General features: G+C 43.0%; 4 protein-coding genes across 13 annotated transcripts in view; 2 read left to right on the top strand and 2 right to left on the bottom strand.

The window, feature by feature from the left end:
* LOC127005996 (uncharacterized) lies at positions 1–5,874 on the bottom strand. Its single transcript, XM_050875477.1, has 8 exons — positions 5,804–5,874; positions 4,668–4,757; positions 4,186–4,274; positions 2,270–2,435; positions 2,002–2,143; positions 1,248–1,336; positions 918–1,002; positions 1–384 (listed from the first exon to the last, which is right to left on the bottom strand). The coding sequence occupies exons 1-8, from the start codon at positions 5,872–5,874 to the stop codon at positions 217–219; spliced, it is 900 nt and encodes a 299-aa protein (XP_050731434.1). The 3' UTR covers positions 1–216.
* A 1,439-nt stretch (positions 5,875–7,313) lies between these two features.
* On the bottom strand, positions 7,314–24,249 carry LOC127005796 (deoxyribonuclease TATDN1-like). 4 transcript variants are annotated; one of them, XM_050874913.1, is made up of 7 exons: positions 24,142–24,249; positions 11,477–11,615; positions 10,801–10,968; positions 9,634–9,799; positions 9,319–9,525; positions 8,587–8,781; positions 7,314–8,208 (listed from the first exon to the last, which is right to left on the bottom strand). In XM_050874913.1, the coding sequence occupies exons 2-7, from the start codon at positions 11,490–11,492 to the stop codon at positions 8,085–8,087; spliced, it is 876 nt and encodes a 291-aa protein (XP_050730870.1). In that variant the 5' UTR covers positions 11,493–11,615; positions 24,142–24,249; the 3' UTR covers positions 7,314–8,084. The 4 variants fall into 4 exon arrangements, with proteins under 4 accessions (XP_050730870.1, XP_050730869.1, XP_050730872.1 ...); XM_050874912.1 differs by lacking the exon at positions 24,142–24,249 and adding an exon at positions 12,546–12,990; XM_050874914.1 differs by lacking the exon at positions 24,142–24,249 and adding an exon at positions 12,546–12,990 and having other exon boundaries at positions 8,071–8,264.
* LOC127005797 (39S ribosomal protein L27, mitochondrial-like) lies at positions 12,329–16,368 on the top strand. Its single transcript, XM_050874916.1, has 3 exons — positions 12,329–12,492; positions 13,133–13,317; positions 14,600–16,368. Exons 1-3 carry the CDS (start codon positions 12,423–12,425, stop codon positions 14,810–14,812), a joined length of 468 nt encoding a protein of 155 aa, XP_050730873.1. The 5' UTR covers positions 12,329–12,422; the 3' UTR covers positions 14,813–16,368.
* The window catches only part of LOC127005794 (lysophosphatidylserine lipase ABHD12-like), a 35,306-nt gene continuing 28,454 nt past the window's right edge, over positions 17,406–24,257 (top strand). Inside the window, exons 1-3 of one of the 7 annotated variants that reach the window (XR_007758917.1) lie at positions 17,505–18,149; positions 18,299–18,439; positions 18,581–19,122. The gene's annotated coding sequence lies outside the window, so the exon portion shown is untranslated. The other 6 variants (XR_007758919.1, XR_007758920.1, XR_007758918.1 and 3 more) reach the window with 6 other exon arrangements.

Raw genomic sequence — 24,257 nt, 5'->3', positions numbered from 1 at the left:
TGCACTCTATCCCTTCATCAGTCATGCTTCTTATATACTGATTTGGCCAGAGTGTGTGAGAAATTCAACAGTAATTTCATGATTTTTTTTATTTATTTAATTTTCAACACTTTAAGTTTCATTTTGGTGATTTGTGGAGATGAACACCACCAAACGTGGCCATGGCTGGCAGGAACACACGCTGTTCAGCTCAATTCTGAACGTTTTTAAGCCCACTCACCCAGCGGCCACGCAGGAGGGGAGCGCCGGCAGGTTGGTGATTCTCAGCATCTCCTGAGGGGTGGTCGAGGTGTCCACCAGGTGCAGCGTGGACGAAGAGGCCGCCACCACGGCCACATTATCCTCCAAGAGCGCCACGCCCACCACCCAGGTGCCGAGTCCCACCTGCAGGACCAACACTCCATGGTCACCCGCCGCAGCCACATCACCGCCGCCCCGAGAATAATTATTGAGCCACCCTTGCCCCTTTTCTGTCTGTACCGCGAGGCTCCCTCACCATGGTCAGGTTGCTGAGCGTCAAATATGAGTCTAAATCGTCTAATCATCACATGGTGGTGTTAAAGGACAAGGGAGTGTCGGATAGAGGGATGAGTATGAAGATGGAAATTGAAAGTTTGATAATGAATGAATTATAGCAGTTTTTACGTGAAACAGACACGATGATCATTGATGACTCATTGCAGGGCCATGGAGAAAACCATGAGATCATTATTAACTATCATTCCAGCTGACCAGAGATATCTATGAGAGCGTGTATATAAACTGCCATCTTTCACACGTGCATATATAGTGATACAGCACAATAATAAACCCGCTTGATCAGTACATATTGGTAGCCACGGTATGTACCATAAATATAATTTAGGCAGTCAGAGCTTATACGTAAATGTACAAAGAAACAATTATCTGTGCCTCGCCTTGTGCTGGGCCTGGTGTCTGTGCTGCTCCTCGTCGGGATCAGCGTCGAGGAGCAGGCGGGCGTGCTGCTGCTGACGCCAGCGGCTGCAAGATGAAACGTACGAGGATGAGATTCTAGTGGCAGTGAAATTGTAACTGCATTACTTTCATGCAGCTTTATATTAGCTAAAAAGGAAGGGAAAGGGTATGATATGAGGAAGATCAATGTAAGTCATATACCTTGTGTGCGGTGATTCACATGTGAATGATATCAAGCACGTATGTGAACAAAGGGCTGATGGTATGCATGAAACAACATGAAGACCCTAGACAGAGTCAGGAGGCCTCACCTGGGAAGCACCTTGGTGAGGGAGCCTCTCGTGCCCACCAGCAGCAGCCGGCGACGCCCACACACTAGCGCGCCGGCCACGCCCTCCCGCTGCGGAGAACACAGCACTCAGTACATAAACCCTTAGCAAAAACCTTTGGATCATGTATACTTTTCCGGTCCTTCTTGGGTTATTCCTATGAAATCTATACTAAGAAATGTAAATTATACAACTTATCAAAGTAAATGTAAATGTAAATTATACAGCTTATCAAAGTAAATGTAAATGTTAATTATACAGCTTATAAAAGTAATAAATTGAGTAATTACATTCTGTGGTTTGCCTCTTCGGTTGTATATCTTCTCAGCAACACACTCACAATGTTCGATAACGAAACGGGAAGGTAGTAGTTAGTTATTACAGTCTTTTCAAATATCATGTACATAGTTGTGTAAGAAATATATATATATATATATATATATATATATATATATATATATATATATATATATATATATATATATATATATATATATATATATATATATATATATATATATATATATATATATATATATATATATATATATATATATATATATATATATATATATATATATATATATATATATATATATATATATATATATATATATATATATATATATATATATATATATATATATATATATATATATATATATATATATATATATATATATATAGAGAGATATAACTCGCGGTGCAGGGAGGGCGTGGTGACCGGTGACGTCACCTTGTTGTGCAGGAGCAGGCGGTAGCGGGGCGTGGGCTGGAAAGGCGGGATCGGGGCGGCCTTCTGCGTTTCGGCGCCCACACCCGCCGCCAAGTAAGACACCAGACCTGCCCAGCTGATGCCAGGGGCGCCGCCCTTGATGCTGAAAGTCGTTGGAGAAGCAGTATTACATATAAGTGAAGGGGGAGGGGGGAATACTAACGTATACCAATGTTACCGATATTACCAATGTAACGTTACCAATAAAATACGTGGTTTGCAAGCTCACCCGACGCTGCTGCCGCTGCTGCTACTGCTCAAGTTGCTGCTGCTGCTGCTTATGTTGGGCGTGTGGATGCTGGACCCGCTGGAACCAAGGCTGGGCAGGGACGGGCTGTAGGTGGCCACCACGTTGTCGAAGATCGTGCCGCACACCCCCTCGTACTGGTCGTGCCCTGCAGCGACCCCGCCCACGCCCGCGTTTAAACACACTCACTCTGATTACTCTTCACCGCCCATTCAGTATACTTAGCAGCCTTTTTTATTCAAAAATTGTAAACATGAAAATATAACGGCTCTCAATAGATTACTCAGTTTAGACTGCGAGTAGGAAGGCGGTTGTTTCAGACGCCATCCTAATGGAAGGATGATGTTTATTAGAAACAGCAGTGGTTTTCAAGTAGACTGTTTCAAAATAATCTTACAAAGGAAGTGGGTACCCGAGGAATGGAGAAGCACACTAGAACTGATTTTCCAGAATAAGGGTGATGTCCCGAGCAGTACTACAGCTGCGATGCTTGCTCTGAGGGACCAGTTCATGAAAGGTCTGAAGGAGATTTAGACCAAACGTATGGCACGGTGCCGAAAATGTGTGGTATTGTGAGTGGAAGTTGTAAATAGGAGAGATGTATGTAAGAGTGGGCCAGGCTGTGTATGAGGCAGTGTGGCTAGGGTGAGATGAGCAGCAATGGTGACGGCTGGGTTGAAGGGGAAGGTGGGACTATATCAAGGATCGGCTGTGAGACCTTTCTTGTTTGCAATGGTGATGGATACGTTGATGGACGAGATTAGGCAGCAGTCTCCGAGGACTATCATGTTCGTGGATGGCATTATGATCTGTCGTGAGAGTAAAGAGGAGGTTGAGGAGAGTCTGGAGAGGTGAAGGTATGCATTAGAGAGAAGAGGGATGAAAGTCAGTATGAGCAAAGGTGGAATACATGTGCGTGAATGAGAGGGAAGAGAGCGGAACGGTGGGAATGCAAGGGAGCGAGGTGACGAAATCGGATGAGCTGTTGGATAAGTCACATAAAGAGTTTGCGAAAGAAGGATACCAGCAAGAGTGAAAGGGAAGGTTTACATGATGGTAGTGAGACCATATATATTGTATGGTATGGAGACTGCAGCACTGGTGGTGGGGCCTTAGATGGGAGGTGGCAGAGCTAGGGATGCTGTGATTTTCGTGGGAGTGGCGAAGATTAAGATTGAGTATATTAGAGTGATAACCCGGGTGAAACAGTTCGGTGACAAAGTGAGGGAGCCGAGGTTGAGATTCTTTGAGCTGGGTACATCATGTGAAGGACGTTGGAGATGGAGCTGCAAAGAAAGAGGAAAAGAGGGCCAAGGAGGAGGCTTGATGATTTAGAGCCGATTTTACAGTCCAACACAGTGTCTTCGTAACAGCCCGAACCAAACTATAGAATCCCATACAATCCAAAATCGTGAGGTCTTCGATGCCACACTAAATACACAAGACTTTTCCTGTATAGTTTCATCAAATTTGTGAACTTAAATATAATCACCAGACACTATACAAGGAAATTTCAAAGGCTCTGGTATTGGTTTGGGAGCTTACTAATCCATCATGGGGAACTGTAAAACTGGCCCTTAATGAGGAGAGGGGGGGCGTGCAGGCAGTTGGTATGACAAAGAAAGATGCAGAAAGCAGGAAAAGAGAGATGGAAAAGAGATGAACGGGGATGGAAACGATGATCCACCCCAGATGGACAGCCGAAAGCCCGAAAGCAGCTCAGTGAGAATTTGTCATACCAGATGGCAGACGTAGGGTGGTGCTAATGTGACATATTAAACCCATGCTGAGTAAAAGGCGGCTCAGAGTGACAAGATGTTCAAAAAGAAAGCTGCAGCGGCCAGTGACAGGCAATCAAAGGTAGGGGAAGAAAACTGACTTGCGTTGGGGAAACTCACCGAAGAGGGAGGTGACCACTTCCACAAACTGCTGACGCGTGAGGAGGTGGCTGTGGGCGGCGTCCTCGCTCCCCCCGGCCACCCACCCCCTGGAAAGCAACACGCAGGACGCTCATAAACACGAATCAATAGTTGATCCGTAAACAAGTATAGAGTCACATTGCTATCCTTCCTTCTGGCAAGTTTGGAAAAGTGTGTTAAATTCTTCTTCAGGTAGAATTAGTTATTGTATATAAACCCGCCAATTAAAGCTCAGACACGTAAAAAGTATATGTGGTTGAGTGAGAATGATAACATACAAGCTAACAACATGGATAGACTCGGTGCATGATCGCAAAAGCCCCTTACCGATGCTCCATTCAGCTCGTCTGTAAACTATAAGAAAAATCTATATGTGGTTGAATTAGAGTTTAAATACAATCTAATATAGTGCAATGGCTCGGAGTATATTCATAAGAGATCTCTACTGGTGCTCGACTCACCCCGCCTGTAAGAAGTGGTTCCGGAGGTCGAACAGGTGATCTGAGGTGAGGCTGGCCCAGAGTCCCGCCTCTGTAGCCCCCTCACCGCCCCTGCAACACAAGACGTCATACTGTTATTGAGCGTTGTAAGGCCGGCGGAGGGTCTTGGTGAGGTATACAGTGAAGCGGCCATAACGCTGACCTCATGTTTCCAATGGGCAGACGATGAATGATGAAGAGGAGGAAGAAGATGCGGATAAGAAGAAGAAGAGGAAAAGGAAGAAGCAGAAAAACAAAAATGGGTAATAACAGTAACAACATTATATTATTTCTTCCCTCTTTTTCTTTCCTCCGTCCTCTTCTCTCTCTCTCTCTCTCTCTCTCTCTCTCTCTCTCTCTCTCTCTCTCTCTCTCTCTCTCTCTCTCTCTCTCTCTCTCTCTCTCTCTCTCTCTCTCTCTCTCTCTCTCTCTCTCTCTCTCTCTCTCTCTCTCTCTCTCTCTCTCTTCTCTTCTCTTCTCTTCTCCCATCCCCTTTTTTCCCTCTTTCCCTTTCTTTAATCCCTTCTATTTCCTTTCCATTCCCTTCCTCCTACCCTCTTCTTTTCCTCCGTCCGTTCTCTCCTCCTCTTCCCATTCCTTCCTCTTTTTCTTTCCTCCCTTCGCTTTCCTTACTTCCTTCTTCCCTTTCCATCCCCTTTCCCTTCTCCCCTTTCCTGTCCCTCACTTCCCTTTCTTACCATTATATTTTTTCCCTTTTCCCTCTTCCTCATATCCCATTCCCTTGCTCCCTCCTTCCCTTCCCTCTCCCTCACTTCCTTTTCTTTTTCTTCTCTTGCCCCTTTCCTCCTCTTTCCCTCTTCCTCATACCCCTCTTCCCTTTTTCTTGCCTACCTTCTCCTCTTTTCTTCTTCCTCATGCACCCTTTCTCTTCTATATCCCCCTTCCTCCTCTATCCCTCTTCCTCATACCCAGTTCCCCTTCTCCTCCTTCCTCTTCTCTTTCCTCCCTTGTCCTCCCTTCCTCTTCTCTTGAACCCTTACTCCTCTGTCCCTTTTCCTCTTCTCTTATCCCCTTCCTCCTCTTTCACTCTTCCCCTTCTCTCGCCCCCTTCCTCTTATCCTTGCTCCCTTCTCCTCCTCTCCCCTGCCCTTCCTTACCTGTCGGCCTGGTCATCGGAAACACTGGTGCTGGCGCGGCTCAGGTGTATCCTTGGCGCCGGGCCTGTCATGCTGCCCCCAACACTAGCCTCAGCAGCTGCAGGACGGGAAGGAGCGTGAGGCGTGTGTAGGGGGGAAGGAGGGAGTGGGAGTGTGGTGTGTGTGGGGGGAGGTGTGTGTATGAGTGTGTGTGTGTGTGTGTGTGTGTGTGTGTGTGTGTGTGTGTGTGTGTGTGTGTGTGTGTGTGTGTGTGTGTGTGTGTGTGTGTGTGTGTGACAATAATAATAATAATAATAATGATAATAATGAAAAAAATAATTGGTATGTATATGGACAGCTTGCTGGTAAGGAAGACTGGACACGTTAACCATTTCTTATTCACTAGGCATAGGGAGTAAAGTTGTGCCAACAGACTACACACACACTTCAAGCTCACCTTATCTTTCCTTCACACTTCAAGTCTCTGCCCTAGATGTGAATGTTTCACTTAAAAATACTGCCTGTCACACTTCTGTAGTGTTCCTGTTTATCCTTGTCTTTATTTTCTCTCTTCTCCTTCCCTCCCTTCCACGCACCTCAGCCTCCTCCTGTGCTTCCTCACTTCAGTAACACACACTCTAACTTCAGCAGTCACTGGTTGTGGCTCACGCTGCCTCGGCTGGACGGCGTGGCGTGAGTGGCGTCCCTTGGTTGTCATGGCGATGGTAACGCGCGCGCGCGTGCGTGGGTGCGTGTTTGTGTGTGTGTGTGTGTGTGTGTGTGTGTGTGTGTGTTGATTCCTTATCCCAGTAAAAGAAATATGGCTTCATCTTTTTCGCTTTATCGTTATGCCTTTTCATTAGCAACGTCTAGCAACTAATGGACTTAAAACTCGAGTTCTAGCCGGAAGCAGCACAACATATAGCCGACATATGCGAAAACAGCTTAGTAGGTATTACCACCGACAGACCGACTCTATCGGCGATCGAAATCTAGCCGACCAAGTCGGTCTGTCGACGAGGACTGGCGTGTCTCTGCTCACCGCTTGTGCGAGGCAACACAGGCACGGCCGCGTCACCACACCTCGAGCGTCTTCAATGATACTATCATGAAACACGCCCGAGTCTCTCGAAGGCTTTGATGGCATGTTCAAAAATTATCAGCAGACAAGAAAATTATTGTGTTTGGAATAAGGTCTTTCAGTCCTGTTGTTTTATATGAATTTAATTAAATAATTGGATAATCCAATAAGGTCATATAGTGTTAAGATTGCTTCGTTTTTAGGATAATAACAAAGATTTTGTAAAAATATCACACTTGACAACGTTGTATTCCAACGGCAGATCTCTCACCCGCTGTGCCGACGCCAGGTCATGCCTTGGCGGGCTGGCATCCTGGGACCCTTCGCCCCACCATATCATTTACTTCTCACACTGGCTCAAGGAGCTAACTATTAATTTTGATATATACACATGGACCATAATCTGAGGTTTTCTTCTAAGGAAGCAGACACACCACCTATTTTTCGTAGTTTTAATGAACGTGAAGTATACAGTTAAAGTTAATGGATACATAGCTGTACAATGAACCCTTCACTCTACAGTACATGTTAGCTTAGAATTTTGTATTGCTATGCTTTTCATATAGATACAAGACGGACATTTCTAATGCTATTATTATTGGCATCATTATTTTTAGATGCAGTAACCTCCAAAATATTAGAAGTTTTAGTTTGACGATTAGTTTGATTAAACTGTTTGTGCTTATCCTCTAGAAAGGTTTTTATTAAAGTATATTCATATTTTTTTTTTTAATTGATAGCTGAATACTATCCACAGATATAGGTTAGGGAACGTTATTTCAATAGGCTGGTGTTCCACTCAGCTCCTTCCCTGCTGCATGGTCAGGTGCCAGCCGCTGCAGGATGCACGGAGCGTCTTGGTGTCGATGCAAGCTGGGCAGCTCTGTCTCCCTTGAAGCATAGTACTCCCGTAACAATAAGGTTCTTAAAATAATTCATTAAGCTCTAGCCTTGGATCAAATGCACAAAGTCATATCTAAAAAAAAAAGAAGATATTGAGAATCAAGCAGCGGTGACTAGATAATTCTTTACCTTTATTTGTATCCGTGAGTTCATTTCACTGCTGTAACTGAGATATCGGGGTAAAAAGGTGCATTATCCATGCATGTACTGTACTGTAGCTAAATCTTAGTATTTTGCATCTAATCTCATAATTGATGGCATCAGTTCAGTGACTATGAAGAGCTTCCAATTCTTACAAGGGGGCCACCAGCCAGCAGCTTAGTAGACCCCTGTGCAATAGTCCTCATCCGGGAAGAAGACGTTGCAGGCATTCTTCCAGAGCTGAGCCGCCACCGAGGCTGGGTCCTCCCCTCTCGTCGCCGCCACCACCTCTATCACCTGACTGCGGGGTCAGACGGGCGACTCACATATACGTAGGCTACCACCAGACTGCTGAGCCTGTGTGTCAGGCCAAAGATCTTCATAAAAACACAGCATTAGATATTATTGGATTCTAAAATGCCTCCTTCATTCATCATGATTATACCCATGGCCTAGCTAGATTATTTCCAATTAACAATAAAAAGTCCCAGGAAGTTAGCAGCCATCCTCACTCCCGTTTGTGTGCATCTGATCACGTGCGTTCATTTTCCTGAACGTGTTATCACAGGCAGGTAACACTGTATTAGGAAGTACATCACGTAACAGTTAAATCCATCCTAGTGTTTCATAATACAGAAAGTCAACAGAGGGTGAAGCAAGTAGCACGGGGCATACTCACGCGACACAAGCTGGTTCACCCCGCCCCTGCAGCATGAGTCCCGGCCTCCAGTCGGTGGGTGGGGCCGCTGGAAACTTGGTGGTCACAAGCGGGTGGTCATTCAGATAATTTGACTCTGGGGTGCCCGAATGCACCAGCACCTGGTTCAGGGGAAGTTTGGCGAGGCCCTCCAAGGTTTGCTGCACCAAGACAGACCTGTGGGTGTGAGTGATGAGGGCACATGCAGTAAATACAATGACAAACTTCAGTTAAAGATAAAAAAATAATGATGAAAAAATCTAACGTACCAAGATAGACAAAAGAACAGAACATGAATGACACTGATGGAGTAGTGATTAATGTTTCGGTCCACAGCTAATAAGTCTTCCTGGTGAGGCGGAGACATTATTATATGAGTGGGTTTTTTCCACACGTTGCAGCCCATATACACTGTGTTCAGTCAGTGGAGAATAGGTATGTAGTAGACTTTTTTTTACCTCACAGGAGCACTTTAAATTGTACACATACTTGTACAAATCTAGTTTCTCTTGAGCTTATCATAGCTCAATAATTTGATACAAAATTGACATCTGCAGCCCTACTACTGAAAAAAAAAAAACATGTAATGCGGCAAATATTTGAGGCTGTAGCGCACATTTTTTACCCATAAATTGTACACCAATCGATGGAAGATTTCAAAACACTGACTAACTGGACAGAGGGAGGAACCGTAGGACTAGGAAAGAAGCACACCTGCAACTGATTCCGAGATAGAATCCCTTATCAAGGAGCGTTCGCGCCTCCACCTCCGAGCCCTGGAAGGAGTGGAAGACGGTTGCAGGCAGCATTTTCACCAAGTCCTCGAAGATGGGCATGAACTTGGGCATGATTTTCTTGTTCCATTCTACAAACACTGGCAGCTGCTGATCCGCCGCCACTCCCAATGCTCTCTGGAGTCTCCTGATAGTGATTGGTACATGAAAAGACATTAATTCTGAAGGAGTAGCACATCCTCTCCATGTTCAAGGGAAGTGACAGTCTGATTGTCACAAGCGTTGCCTGACTCACCTAACCTGAGTTGCGGAACTATAACTCTTGAGGCCACTGGACGTCACGCCGAGCACCTCGCTGCGGTACCTTATGGCATACCTCCGTACAGCCTTCAGGTACGGTGCTCTCATCCCCCTTCTGCTGAACACGCCGGGATCCAGGCTGATGGCACAGTGCACGCCCTCTGGATATGGGAACCGATGCATTAGGGCCTTTCGTCTGCACCAGTGCACGGAGGCGCGCGTACATACAAGCGCTCGCGCGTCCCCCCCACCCACAATCACAGTCACGTATACCTAAAGTGTAAAGAAATTTGATTAATTATATGAAAAAAATGTGATAAAATACGGAACGTTACGAGCTTGACTCAGTCCTGGAAAAACATAAATGAGCAGAAATACATACACACACACACACACACACACACACACACACACACACACACACACACACACACACACACACACACACACACTGACACCTAATTCCAGCAGGAATACTAGAGGACATAGTAAAAAGTTGAGGAAGGGAAGATGCTCAAGAGACATAAAGAAATATAGCTTCCCACAAAGAAATATAGAGGTCTGGAACAGACTAAGTGAAGAAATAGTATCGGCGAAGAGTGTGCAGAGCTTCAAGTAAAAGTTGGATAATTATAGATACGGAGACGGGACCACACGAGCGTAACCCCAGGCCCTGTAAAATTACAACTAGGTAAATACAACTAGGTTAATACACACACACACACACACACACACACACACACACACACACACACACACACACACACACACACACACACACACACACACACACACACACACACACACACACACACACACACACACACACACACACACACACACACACACACACACACACACACACCGTGGCGCAACTGATTAGAGCGCTGCGCTGCCAGGCTTCACGGTCTGACAAGGCGGCGGTTCGAGCCCCCTCAGGCCGGATTTTCTTTCTTTCCGTTGACAAGAAGTGGTTACTGTCCCCCCTTGAACAAGGGGAATGGGGTGTGTGGTGTGTGAGGTCCTGGCAGTACCCAGAGATCGACGATAAAGAACACTTGCTCATGTCGGGAGGATACCTGCTGGCGATTACGAGTCCAACACGTGATCAGGCCGTGGTGAACACACACACACACACACACACACACACACACTGACTCACCGGCGACACGGGACAGCTTAAGGGCGTGGAGGGCGTGATGCATGTCCTCACACCAGCTGACAATGTGGCGCACCCCGGCGTCCTTGGCTCGCTCCAACACGTGCTCCAGGTCCGAGTCCCGTCCTTGTTCTCCCTGGTAGCTCGCAGACGTGAGGACTGCAAACACGTCTGGTCCCAAGCCGAGGCGCCGATGAATGGAATTTTTTTGCCAAATTAAATCGTGCATGCCGAAAGAATACATGAGATTTGAAGAAATTTTCTGATGTAACATGTAACATCAGGAGCTTGACTCAAAATACAAATGGGTAAGGACACACACACACACACACACACACACACACACACACACACACACACACACACACACATGTAGTATCGGCGAAGAGTGTGCAAAACTTTAAGGAAAAGTTGGACATATACAGATACGGAGACGGGACCACACGAGCGTAAGCCCAGGCCCTGTAAAACTGCAACTAGGTAAATATACACACACACACACACACACACACACACACACACACACACACACACACACACACACACACACACACACACACATGAAGGGAAAGTAACATTACTTATGATTGTATCTACCCGTACATTGACGAATTTAGTCAATTTTCAAGATGTTGCGCATGTGTGATAGGCTACATTATGAGGTTAGCACAGTACCCACCTGCATGTTGGCTCATGGCGGGTCACCTTTACCAGAGCCGAAAAGAAAACAAAAATAATGAACACTGGATATCGTTTCCGTACACGTGTCCTCACAGCCACAGGGTACTTGTTGGTGCGCCCCACGTGTCACCAACACCCTGGAAGCAAGTTTTATGCTATGAGAAATCAACTTGAAAAGCATGATGTTTATGATTAAAGAAAGTCAGGAACAATGAATACGAATGAGCAACCAAATAACATGCTGCACGAATTAATGAGCGAGATAATTATACCGAGTAGGTAATGTTAGAGAGATGGTTGGGGATGATGAAATATGCGTATGGCGTACCGTAGATGTTTTTAAAAGATCACACTACGGTAGTTTGGCCTCATGGAGGAAACGTATGGAATGGAGAGTTAACTGAATGTGAGTGAGACAGAAGTAAGAAAAATGTAGGGGAGGAAGATCAATTTTTTTGGGGGGGGATCAAGTGATGTTGTTACCTAGGGAAGAGTTGAGTGAGTGCAGAGCAGGACAGGTTGGAAAAGGCGGTGAGGGTAATTATTTTTTGGCTACACTCAAGTGAATCAAAGTATCGTGCAAATGACAACCTTAGATAGAAGTCTATTTATATTGCAGGGCTAAGTTCGTGAAACGTAATTTTTCACACACAGAATTTCGGACCTTAGCTAGGGTCTGTCATGGAGGTACCTCCATGGTCTGTGTGGTCTTAATTTCCGTGTAAATCAGTGTGTGCTTGGGCGCCATTCTATTTGAGAATATGACTTCAGATTTGATGGTGACCTCAGACCCAGAACTTGCCTTGAGTAGAACGCCGTCTGTTCTGTACGTTTTGTTTTCGTTTCGCAAGAGCTGCCGTTACAAAGGTGTCGAGTTGAGGGAAATCTCAAGCCACGTGTGACATCAAGATCAAGATCAAAATTCGTCCATGTAAACAAGAGCTATGGCGTTACTGAGGCAGGCATTGTCCCTGAGCCTTAAGGCTGCGGCTACTGAAACACCTCCATTGCTCAGTAAGTCAAACAGCCGAACAGCACCTTTCTCATGTGAAGTGGAAAAAGCTTACTTGCATGGCGCCCAGCAGCACGGCGGGGCGGCGGGCGGCGAGCCTCACCGGCACCGTGTAACAACGTCCGCTAGCATTTTACACTGACGGGGCTGTAAATGACAAGACCTGTAGTAAGGTTCTTTCAATTTGGACCATAATTTTTCTCAGAAAAAATTGGTAAATAATTAATAATAATTGATATTGAAAATTGAAATAAATAAACTAAAATTAGTGTAAGTTATTACTAACTATATATATAGATGGCCCTATACTAGAAAACGAGGATTCCAAAGGGTGGAGGGGTGCTCCAGATATTCATATATTTAATTTATTTTGAAGAAATTTTACAGTTCTTACTCTTGACATTTTTTTCCTATTTTTAGCACATCAGACCCCAAACTTGATATTTTCCTGGCATTTACTTGTTAATATTTTTGCTATGACATGGAAAGCTCATATAAGTTTTGATGTGGGAACTAACAAAAGCAGTTGACCACATATCTAGCAAATTAGGATTTCTGGTGCATTGTGGAAAGATTCATCTGAATTTTGAGACCCCCATATGCTTAACACCACAAAAAGTTCACAAAAGAATTTACTTTCAGATAACTGTGCTGGTTGGTTCACTAGTGTTAGAAATGCCAGCAAGAAGGCAGGAGGCAGTAGTAGAAACACAAAAGGCAGAGCAAGAGGTAAAGGCAGGGGTGCCAAGAGACTAGATGGGGACTGGGTCCCTCAAGGATGCATCATTATGCGCCAACTCGGCCTGGACTTTCTTCCTGGCTTAAATGTAAGTTTAAGCTAATAATTTAGTGACTGAATACACATGTACATACTTGATTGAGGACATGTAAGATAATGATTGATGTTATGACTGTGTGTGAGAGTGGTATGCAAATGTGGTAAGAAAGATAAGCATATTTTTAGATCTGAGGTTTGCTATTCAAACGAAATTAAAAAAAACTAGACACTGGACACACTAACGAGTGCAAACTGCCCACTGCCAACACCCTCTGGTTGGAGTGCTCAAAATGTGAAAATATGCATTTTTGACCTTGGTGACCTTTGACCTTTGACCTTGAAAATCGAACTTGTCCGGTGGGGGGCCATTAGTAGTCCACCTATGAAGTTTCAACATCCTAGCTTTAATGGTTCAAAAGTTATCATGTTACAGAAAAAAAAAATTACACAGCTGAAAACAATACCTTCTGCAAAATTCTTTTGCGGGCAGTAAAGAATATCTAGGAAACCACAGAAAACTCTATGCTATAGTTATATGATAGTAATTTTGGGAAGCTTACCTTTAAGGTTGATGGGCTAGGTTTTATAATGTAAACAGATGCCCATTAGAGACAATGAAGACCTTTTCCAGTAAGTCATGTTCTTATGAAGCAAGTTTTAAGACTGATGTAGGAATAAGGCAGGGATGTAATTGGGCTAGTGGTTTGACATGGGTGGGTGTATGAGAACTAAAAGCAGCAATGAGGGATAGTGCAGTATTGAATGTGAACAGTGTGAAACAGTTCAGAGTGGTGAATTTGTTTCCAGATGACCAAAAGTGAGAGTTGAAAAAAAATAAAATAAGTCATGAATATTGAAGGAAGTTGAGAGTGAATGTTGAGGAGAGTAAGGGAGTGGTCTTTGAAAGGAGAGACTTTGAAATATGTAGTTGATTTTACAATAGAGGATGAGTAAACCAAGATTCGGATTAGGTAGTCTTGGGATAGACAAAACATTCATGAGTACAGTGGTGTATGGGAAATTTATATAGTAAAAAATAACTGCAAAACTACAGGTAATAAAGCATTCATATGTCATGCACAAAATGTTATATTGAGATCTTATCAGCTTAATGGTAAGACGTTTAAGTAACACATCTGAGACTGCCATACGATGACTGTTGCGTATTCTGTAGTGTTGGGTGAAATGGACATGACTTGCAGATATTTGAAGATTTAACAGACTATAGATAAGTACTGGTTGAAATTTGTTTGGATCTTTGAGAAATCTTAGATGGATTATCTTTGTTAATATGTTTGTTTGACTTAATTTTGATAACTTTCACATTTCAGGTTGGAATTGGGAGAGATAGGACCCTCTATGCCAAGTACCACGGTGTTGTGATGATGACAACTGAAAAAGTGGACCCTAATTGGGATCACAAAATTGTGAAGCGTTTCAAAGGTCTCATTCAAGCAGATGAAGGTGCACCCATCTACAAAACTTATTACCATGTCTTAACAGAACCTCAAAAAAATAATTTCAAACTTGTTGATCAGATTTAAATGTTGTATCATCATTAATGACTTGCTCAGTTTTCAATCATGGTGAGCAGTTATAAGAATCAGTTGACCCTCTTGAAAAATATCACTGGATAGTAGGCTAGTTGTGACCACAGCACAGCACACCCATCTATAAAAGGCATTGGTAACATTAACATTAAATGTTTAATGAATATCGAGTAGACAGACACAAGAGCCCTTGTACTCAAAACTCTCATGGTCCACGCGCAGCTATGGCATATGCTTCCAAATGGTAGTATCAATAATTTTTATTAACTAGCAGAAGAATGCAAACAGATTCACAAAGCTTACCAACAAATAGCTGTTTGCCAAGCTATGCTAAACAGAGCTGAAAAACAACATATACAATGGTGTATTTACTAAAATTCCTCCAGATCAGCAGCAATATCAATTGTATGGTCATTGTTTTATTGATCATCATAATGGTACATGAAAATCAAATCTATATTTTAAATAAGCAGTCATAACCAGGGATAGTGATTCTTGGCATTGACAAAGTCTAGGTATCACTTACTGATAGAATTGGTAATAAATAAGGCCATAGGCTAATAGATTGACCCACTCAGTAAAGACTAATGGCCTGCTGATCCATGGTGGACCTGTTTTGCCCTTGACTCCTATTTCCAAGTTGTTTTAGTTTATCATCGTAATAATTAATAAAACTAAGGTAATACTATAAAGATATTACACAACAAGCTTCTCATGAGTATCAGCCATAATTACAATTGCTAGAATACTGTTCTCTTTAGGGTAAGTGTGCACAATATAACCAATGGGCTTTAGCGATGTGCATCTTCATATGAATTCACAGCATTGCAAATTAGACCTTAGGCTGTATGAATCATTTGTTGTATATCTATTGATCATTATTCTAGCAAGGGTGATTAAAGATTGTATTACATGAGAAGGTACATGTTTATTAGCTTCACACAGTATCACCTTAGTCATCTATTAATATTTGTCCAGTTACCACAGTTAGTATCTCTTGATAAATTCAGCTTTACTATATCAATTGCAATGTCTTCTTTGCCAGTAAATGCTTCAATGTGATGGACATTACTGTTCTTGATCTGTCTTTGTCATGGCTAACATCTACTTGCTCTGAGGGTGAAAATCCTCCCTAGCACTTCCACCTTCACAGTGCTGTTAAGGCCTCACCAAGTTTCATGTAGACACTATTGGTACTTAACAGCTGAAAGATACTTAAAAGGAACTTGTTAACCTTAACAGAGATGATAGGGTTTACAAGTTTTGTGTATATGGACCCAGATTGCTGTCAATTAACGACTCCATAAATTATGCTATATATCATCTGTTTGTGTTTAGTGTTGCCATGAGCTGGATGGTGTCTGTTCTTGTGCACATCATGCCTTATATATTTTGGAGCCTTTTGGTTTGCATTCACTGGCCATGAATAATTAGCCAGTCAAGAGAGGTGTGTGTGTGTGTGTGTGTGTGTGTGTGTGTGTACATAGTTGATTGTTTTCTTTAGTAGTGCTGTATAAGTGCAACAATTTATATAAAATTTTGAGATGAAATATTGCTCTCATTTATATACTTTCCTGTATTTAATATGTGTCTATGAAAGAACAGAAAAAGTTACATTGAGACTTATTAAACAGGAAAATGAAGGGATGGTTTGAGGATGGATAAGGAGAGGTATGTTAGAGGCCTTGCTGAGGATGTCAAGTGTTGTGTCATGCAAAACCTTAGCCTTGACTTCTGAGCTCTGAAGAAGTTCTGTTCCAAATCCACATTACAGACGAGTACCATCCAAATGGATGATGGGCAGATAGTACCGGATGCATATGGGTACTGGGCTCATTGGTCCAAGTTCTTTGGGCTGCTGTACATGACAGGGCCCCCAAGCAGACAGCTCCCTCTGGCTAGTTTGCAGATGGTTGCTGCTGATCTACCAATAGAAAAAAACTCTACCCTCACTTGTGGAGGTGAGAGAGGTTATGAGGATGTTGAATGGCAGAAAGGCAGCTGGGATCTTTGATATCAGCCCGGAGATTCTGAAAGCTTGGCCATGATCCATGGGTTGCATGCATTGCTGTCTGTTGTGTGGCAGTTAGCTGCCACACGACTGGAAATGGGGGAACCTAGCTAGGTTCACGCGGCTCATCGATCACGCCCGCACGCTGACCACTTGGCCACCGCCTCCTCATAATACAACACTGTATAGAGAACAGTTACCAAAGGAGAGCCATTCATTGTAACGTTCATAAATTATTTTGATCAGTCCTTTGAATCATTAAGAGGAGGTAAAATAATACATGCACATGTGAAATACAGTAGCCTACACCCCAAAGCAATAGCTGCCATAGCCAACATTTATCAAAATGATATCAACCTCAAACAAGGATGCATGGACTCAAAACTGGCCTCACAAACCGTGCACAAATTTAACTATGAAAATTATTTTATAATGGCGAAGAACTTCTCTTGTCACACTGAGTCAAAATAATCAAACAAAATTTTGATATCCTAAAGTGTGGAAATAGGAGAAAATAAGGGGTACGTACGCCCGCAGGGAGAGAAGAAAAGATGTGAGTGATGGAAGGCGCCGTTGCAAAGGTTCACTTGGCGCTCGTCTGCCGGGCTCTCGGTCATAGAAAAAGGGCACAAATGTCTGAATAAGTGAATATAAGTGGCTTTATTTCAGGTTAGAAAATAACATAATACTGAAAAGGAAGGTGTGTGAATAAGAAGAAGGGAGGAACGAGAGGAGGAGGACCTAAGAAGCGATACAAAGCGTTACAGGTCAAAAGAAGAAGAAGAAGAAAAAGCAATGAAGAAAATAGAAGAAAAAGCAGAAAAAACACATCAGCTCAGGGTGAAATTTTTATAACTGTGCACTGTGAAGTAACTAAGTGCATGGTGTGATATATCAGAAGTATTGAGGAGGACCTAAGAAGCGATACAAAGCGTTACGGGTCAAAAGAAGAAGGTGGAAGAGCAAGCAGGACTGTCCCTTGATCAGATTACTGTCATGTACTCTTGAAGACAGGTCATACATACGAAGAACACTCCACCCACACCCAAGCAAGACGCAGAAGAACAGGAAAGCAGACCCAAGAAGTAATTTGTTATTAAAGCGACATTAAGAGGTTCGTCAGTCTTCGGTGGTGTCAAAGTCAGCTGATCAGTGAGCTCGCCGGCCGGGGAAATAGATTGGCATTTAACGCGCCGATATCTCGTTTCCTACTCAACTAACTGCACTTCTGTTGTCATATGTGTGTTCTTCAAACCTTCAAACCTCGGAAATCAATAGAAACTAATGTAGAGATCAAAACAAGAAGCCGGGGAAATAGAGGTTAAGATTGGCATTAAACGCGCCGATATCTCGTTTCCTACTCAACTAACTGCACTTCTGTTGTCATATGTGTGTTCTTCAAACCTTCAAACCTCGGAAATCAATAGAAAATAATGTAGTGATCAGAACAAGAAGCCGGGGAAATAGAGGTTAAGATTGGCATTAAACGCGCCGATATCTCGTTTCCTACTCAACTAACTGCACTTTTGTTGTCATATGTGTGTTCTTCAAACCTCGGAAATCAATAGAAAATAATGTAGAGATCAAAACAAGAAGCCGGGGAAATAGAGGTTAAGATTGGCATTAAACGCGCCGATATCTCGTTTCCTACTCAACTAACTGCACTTTTGTTGTCATATGTGTGTTCTTCAAACCTCGGAAATCAATAGAAAATAATGTAGAGATCAGAACAAGAAGCCGGGGAAATAGAGGTTAAGATTGGCATTTAACGCGCTGATATCTCGTTTCCTACTCAACTAACTGCACTTCTGTTGTCATATGTGTGTTCTTCAAACCTTCAAACCTCGGAAATCAATAGAAAATAATGTAGAGATTAAAACAAGCAGCTGTGCAAGTGTAATAGTGGAAACAAACAAAAGGGCAGAAAATAAAATGTAAAAAGAAAAGTCCAAAGTAAGCCAAGGTGAAGAATATAAAGGAAAAGAAAATAGAAAAACAAAGTCGGTGGAGGCAAAGTGGACAGAAAAACAGAGCTCAGAGCAGGGTGAAGCATATAAGTGTATGTAGTAAAGTAACTAAGAGTACATAGTGAAGTATCTGAGTGTAAAGAAGTATATACCAAGAAGGACCTAAGAAGCGATACAAAGCGGAACAGGTCAAAAGCAGATGAGGACAGGGACAGTCATTGGTATTCCGTGGTGGATGCTGTATACAGGCGGTGGCTCGTAATGGAAGTGTGTATGTTGCTGAGAGGAAAGGTCTGCCAGTCATACCGACGGAGGAAATTCAATAGGTAATATCATCTCTCTACATGGTTCTTTAATATCATCTCTCCACCTGGTTCCATCTGGTTCTTCTCCAATATCTCTCCACCTGGTTCCATCTGGTTCTTCTCCAATATCTCTCCACCTGGTTCATCTCTCATACCTATCTTTTTTCCAGCTGGTCTGAGTATTTTCATGAAGTTGGATGACAGTGTTAAAGAAATGGTAAATATTGAGGGTATTGTGGCTGTGGTTGGTTAATCTTAAGGATCACCACTCCAAACCAATATTCGTAGTAATTTAGCACGTAAAAGAAGTATCATTATAATGCATTTTCGTATACGTTTTACCTTGGGGAGGGGCCATGGGGGCAAACCTCGTTAATTATAAAGTTGGGTGGCTTTGATTTTTTAAGTCCATTGTTACTGTTTCACGAGCGCCTCTATGCACAGACTGAGCCTTGTACTTGCCTTGCAGTACACCATACAAACTAGTTCCTAAATCAGTAATATCCAGAATGCCCATGGATCATTACGATTTTGGACAAAACAGTCTGTACAAGTTCTAAGTTATTTTCTTCTCTATATTAGAGCAAATAATGGTGCAAGTACTTGTATTTTATATTTTTAAAGAACAAGTATAGTTTCATGAAGTATTAATACGCGGGGTGTATCGCATTGCTGACATGTAGGCAGTCTTCCTTGGGCCACCATGATGGACGGTGGTGGGATCTACACTCGAGTCTTCTTTAGTCTCCTCAAATTATCATTCTACTTCACCTCAGTAAGTGTTAACTGAATATTTAACCTCTTTATTGGTATGCATGTAGTTTGACAAAAGGACCGATTACTATCCCAAAACCAAGTCGAACAGTGACACGGGTATGTGACATGTGCGCTTTGTGAAACGCAGTCGCATGAAGCTATGACAACCATGTGTCAGAAACCAACTGGATATTGTTCAATGCGTGCTACTCAGTTTGAGTAAAATGGAGGCCAGGGAGATACGTAGCAATCGGTAGGTCACTCCTGGGTCAGTTGACAGCAGGAGCGTCAGTGCTGGATGACAGCTGTCAGAAATCTGTTTAATTTTTTTACCCCAAAGTACTCGGTAACAATGATCTAGCATCAACTTACAAGAAGTGGATGGGTTAACCGTCACTATTGTACTATATGTAATTATAAAACATGACATTTCCCAAGAGTTGCTTGCCTATGGATTGGGGCGGCGGCGGTGGGGGGGGTGGGGTGTTCCACTACGCTGACCATCCAATTACACGCCCGGCACTCGTCAACAGACCTGCTGCGGCGGCTGCTAGGTTATATTGGAATAGATTACAATAGTTTACGTTAGGGACTTTCCTTACTTTAGAGACTAGGGAATTTTCCCTATTTTGGGGATTTTTTTCGGGACATTTTGGAAGCCTATTTTTCAGTGATTTGGCCTTCCACCACCAAAACCACGGTTCCCTACAGGGATTAATCGAGCGCATCATACATGTGGGGTGGGGGTCGAGGGGGGCGAAGCCTCCCGTTAGAGGTTAGGTTATGTAAAGTTCGGTTAGAGTAGATTAAACATCCTCACCCACCCTAAAGAACCGATTTCCGGCGCATCATTCATGTGGGGGAGTCCAGGGGGCAGAGCCCCCCCTGGTTAGCAGGGGGTCGAGGTTAGGTTATGTAAAGTTCGGTTAGAGAAGTTTAAATATGTTCACCCACCCTGAAGAACCAATTTCCGGCGCATCATACATGTGGGGTGTGGGGGGGGTCGAGGATAGTTCATGGAAAGTTCGGTTAGAGTAGTTTAAATATGCTCACCCACCCTAAAGAACCGATTTCCGGCGCATCATATATGTTAGGGGTCGTTACGAGGGGGGTCCAGGGGGGCGAAGCCCCCCCGTTAGCTGTTAGGTTATAAAGTTTGGTTGGAGTAGTTTAAATATATTTGTCATGCGGTGTGGGCCGTCGAAAATTACGCAGGTATGCAACTCGGGGCGGCGGCGGCCACTATGCTGGGCATCTAATGACACGCCCAACACTCGTCAACAGACCGGCTACGGCGGCTGCTAGATTATATTGGAATAGATTACAAGAGTATGTGTTAGGGACTTTCCTTCCTTTCGAGACTAGGGAATTTTCCCTAATTTATGGATTTTTCTTGGGAAATTTTAGAAGTCCACTTTTCAGTGATTTGGGCTTCCCCTTCCAAAACCCCGGATCCCCACAGGTCCCCAGGCTTGTGTTGGGGGGTAGGGGGGGCTGGGGTGGTGGAGGGGGTGGAGTGGTAATTCTTAAGATTTATATACCGTTTTTTTTTCCCCATGTTTCCTGTCATTTTCATTCTCTCACTCATTCTCATTTTCTCTCGATCTCTCATTCTCTCATTCTCATTCTTATTCCCTCTCTCTCATTCTGTCATTCTCATTCCCTCTCTCATTCTCATTCTCTTTCTCTTATTCTCATTCTCTTGCATTCTTATTCTCTAATTCTTATTATCTCTCATTCTCTCTCATTATATTCTCATTCTCATAATCATTCCCCCTCATTCTCATTCTCTAATTCTTTGTCTCTCATTTTCATTCTTTCTCATTCTTATTCTTATTCCCTCTCTGATTCTCATCCTCTCATTTTCATTGTCTCTCTCTCATTGTCATTCTCATTCTCTCTCATTCTTATTCTCTCATTCTCATTCTCTCTCATCCTCATTACCTCTCTCATTCTCATTCGATCTCTCATTCTCAGTCTTATTCTTATTATCATTCTCCCTTATTTTCATTCATTCATTCATTCTCTCTCTCTCTCTCTCTCTCTCTCTCTCTCTCTCTCTCTCTCTCTCTCTCTCTCTCTCTCTCTCTCTCTCCAAAGACTTGGGGGTCAAAATCGTCAAACCTCAAATTCTCACAGCAATGCATCGATGCAGCAAATAAGCGAACAGAATGTTGGGCTTCATTAAAAGAAACTTTGTATTCAAGAATAAAGATGTAATACCCGCTCTACAACAGTTTAGTCAGACCCCACTTGGAATATGTACAGTTTTGGTCCCCCACCATGCAAAGGATATTGCTAAATTAGAAGGTGTTCAGCGTTCCCTTCCAAGGCTTTCTACCCTTAACATGTTCTCTCTTGAGAACGTCGCCCGAGGAAAACTGATCGAATGTTTTAAAATACTTAATGGTTTCACGAATGTAGACAGATCAACATTGTTTATGATCGATGACAGTACGAGGAACAATGGCGTAAAACTCAGATGTAGACAAGTAAATTCAGACTGCACCAAATTTTCTTCACCAACGTTAGAAAGCGAGAATGGAATAAGCTTCCACCATCAGTGGTCCAGTGTAACACGATTGACTCCTTCAAAATAAGCTCCCGCCACTTCCTTCCACTTAATATCAACTAGAGTAGAAGTGCAACGTTTTGGAGTCTTCTGATTAATGTAAAATCACTTAGGTTTAAGGACAGACCACCAAGTCTGGACCATGGGGTCTGTGTGGTCTGATTTTCTATGTAAATCTATGTAAATCTCTCTCTCTCTCTCTCTCTCTCTCTCTCTCTCTCTCTCTCTCTCTCTCTCTCTCTCTCTCTCTCTCTCTCTCTCTCTCTCTCTCTCTCTCTCTCTCTCTCTCTCTCTCTCTCTCTCTCATTCTCATTCTCATTCTCTCTCTCTCTCATTCTCATTCTCATTCTCTTCCTCATTCTCATTATCATTCTTCCTCATCTCATTGTCTGTCATTTTCATTCTCTCACTCATTCTCTCTCATTCTTATTCTTATTCCCTCTCATTCCCTCTCTCTCATTCTCTCTTCTCATTTTCTCTCTCTCATTCTCATTCTCTCTCATTATTATCCTCTAATTCTTATTATCTCTCATTCTCTCATTATATTCTCATTCTCATAATCATTCCCCCTCATTTTCATTCTCTCTCCCTCATTCTCTCATTCTCTCATTCTTTTTTCTCATTTTCATTCTCTCTTTCATTCTTATTCATATTCCTTCTCTCATTCTCATTTTCTCTCATTCTCATCCCCCCCCCCTCTCTCTCTCTCTCTCTCTCTCTCATTTTTATTTTCTAATTCTCATTCTCTCTCAATCTCATTTTCTCTCATTCTCATTATCATTCCCCCTCATTTTCATTCTCTCATTCTCTCGTCCTCATTCTCTCATTCTCATCCTCTCTCATTCTCATTCTCTCTCATTCTCATTCTCATTACCTCTCATTCTCATTACCTCTCTCTCATTCTCTTCTCTTTCATTCTCATTCTCTCTCATTCTCATTCACATTACCTCTCTCTCATTCTCATCCTCATTACCTCTCATTCTCATTCTCATTACCTCTCATTCTCATTCTCATTACCTCTCATTCTCATTCTCATTACCTCTCTCTCATTATCTTCTCTTTCATTCTCATTCTCTCTCATTCTCTCATTCTCATTCTCATTCGATCTCTTGCATTCTCAGTCTTATTCTTATTATCATTCTCCCTCATTTTCATTCTCTCTCTCTCTCTCTCTCTCTCTCTTTCTCTTTTACAGGAGTTCTCTCTCTCTCTCTCTGGCCCCTTTCACACGAGCGGTTTTTGCCGCTCCGGCACATGTCGGACGGTTTAGCTTTATTGACGGTGCGTCCACACGAGGTCGGAGCGCTCCGCACAGCGGTTTCAGTGGTCATGTGTTGCTATGGGCGCTTTCACACATGCGGTGTTTGCCGCGTGCGGCGAGGGATAGTTGTCTGTCAACACTGACGCGACCACTTTGTCTGCATCATTGGAATCATTGGAAAAGCTGGTATGCACTATATTTTCCATCTTATGAACTTTAAATTAATGTATATTGAAAATGTAAGTGTCTTACATATTAATTCTGTATACCTCTGTACAACAAACATCTGCATTTAAATTTCAGGGTTAGGGCTAATTTTAAGTAATTTAGCTTATCACGACACGGAGCTGCTGATCTCCGAGATTGAAAGACGGCCTTGCTTGTGGGATCCCTCAAGAGAAGATTACAAAAACAAGATAAGGAAGACAGAAGCTTGGGTCGAGGTACATACCTCGCTGTGTGAAGGAGATACAGAAGCGGATGCGGCAGACACCGCACTTGAACCGTGGATGTCCAGGTGCCATGCGGCTGCGGTCCGGCATGTGCCGGAGCGGCAAAAACCGCTCG

Source organism: Eriocheir sinensis, chromosome 31 (assembly GCF_024679095.1).
Source record: "Eriocheir sinensis breed Jianghai 21 chromosome 31, ASM2467909v1, whole genome shotgun sequence".
In the NCBI taxonomy this organism is placed as follows: Eukaryota; Metazoa; Arthropoda; class Malacostraca; order Decapoda; family Varunidae; genus Eriocheir; species Eriocheir sinensis.
The sequence above is the reverse complement of the archived record's forward strand: the minus strand, read 5'-3'. Positions and strand labels throughout refer to the sequence as shown.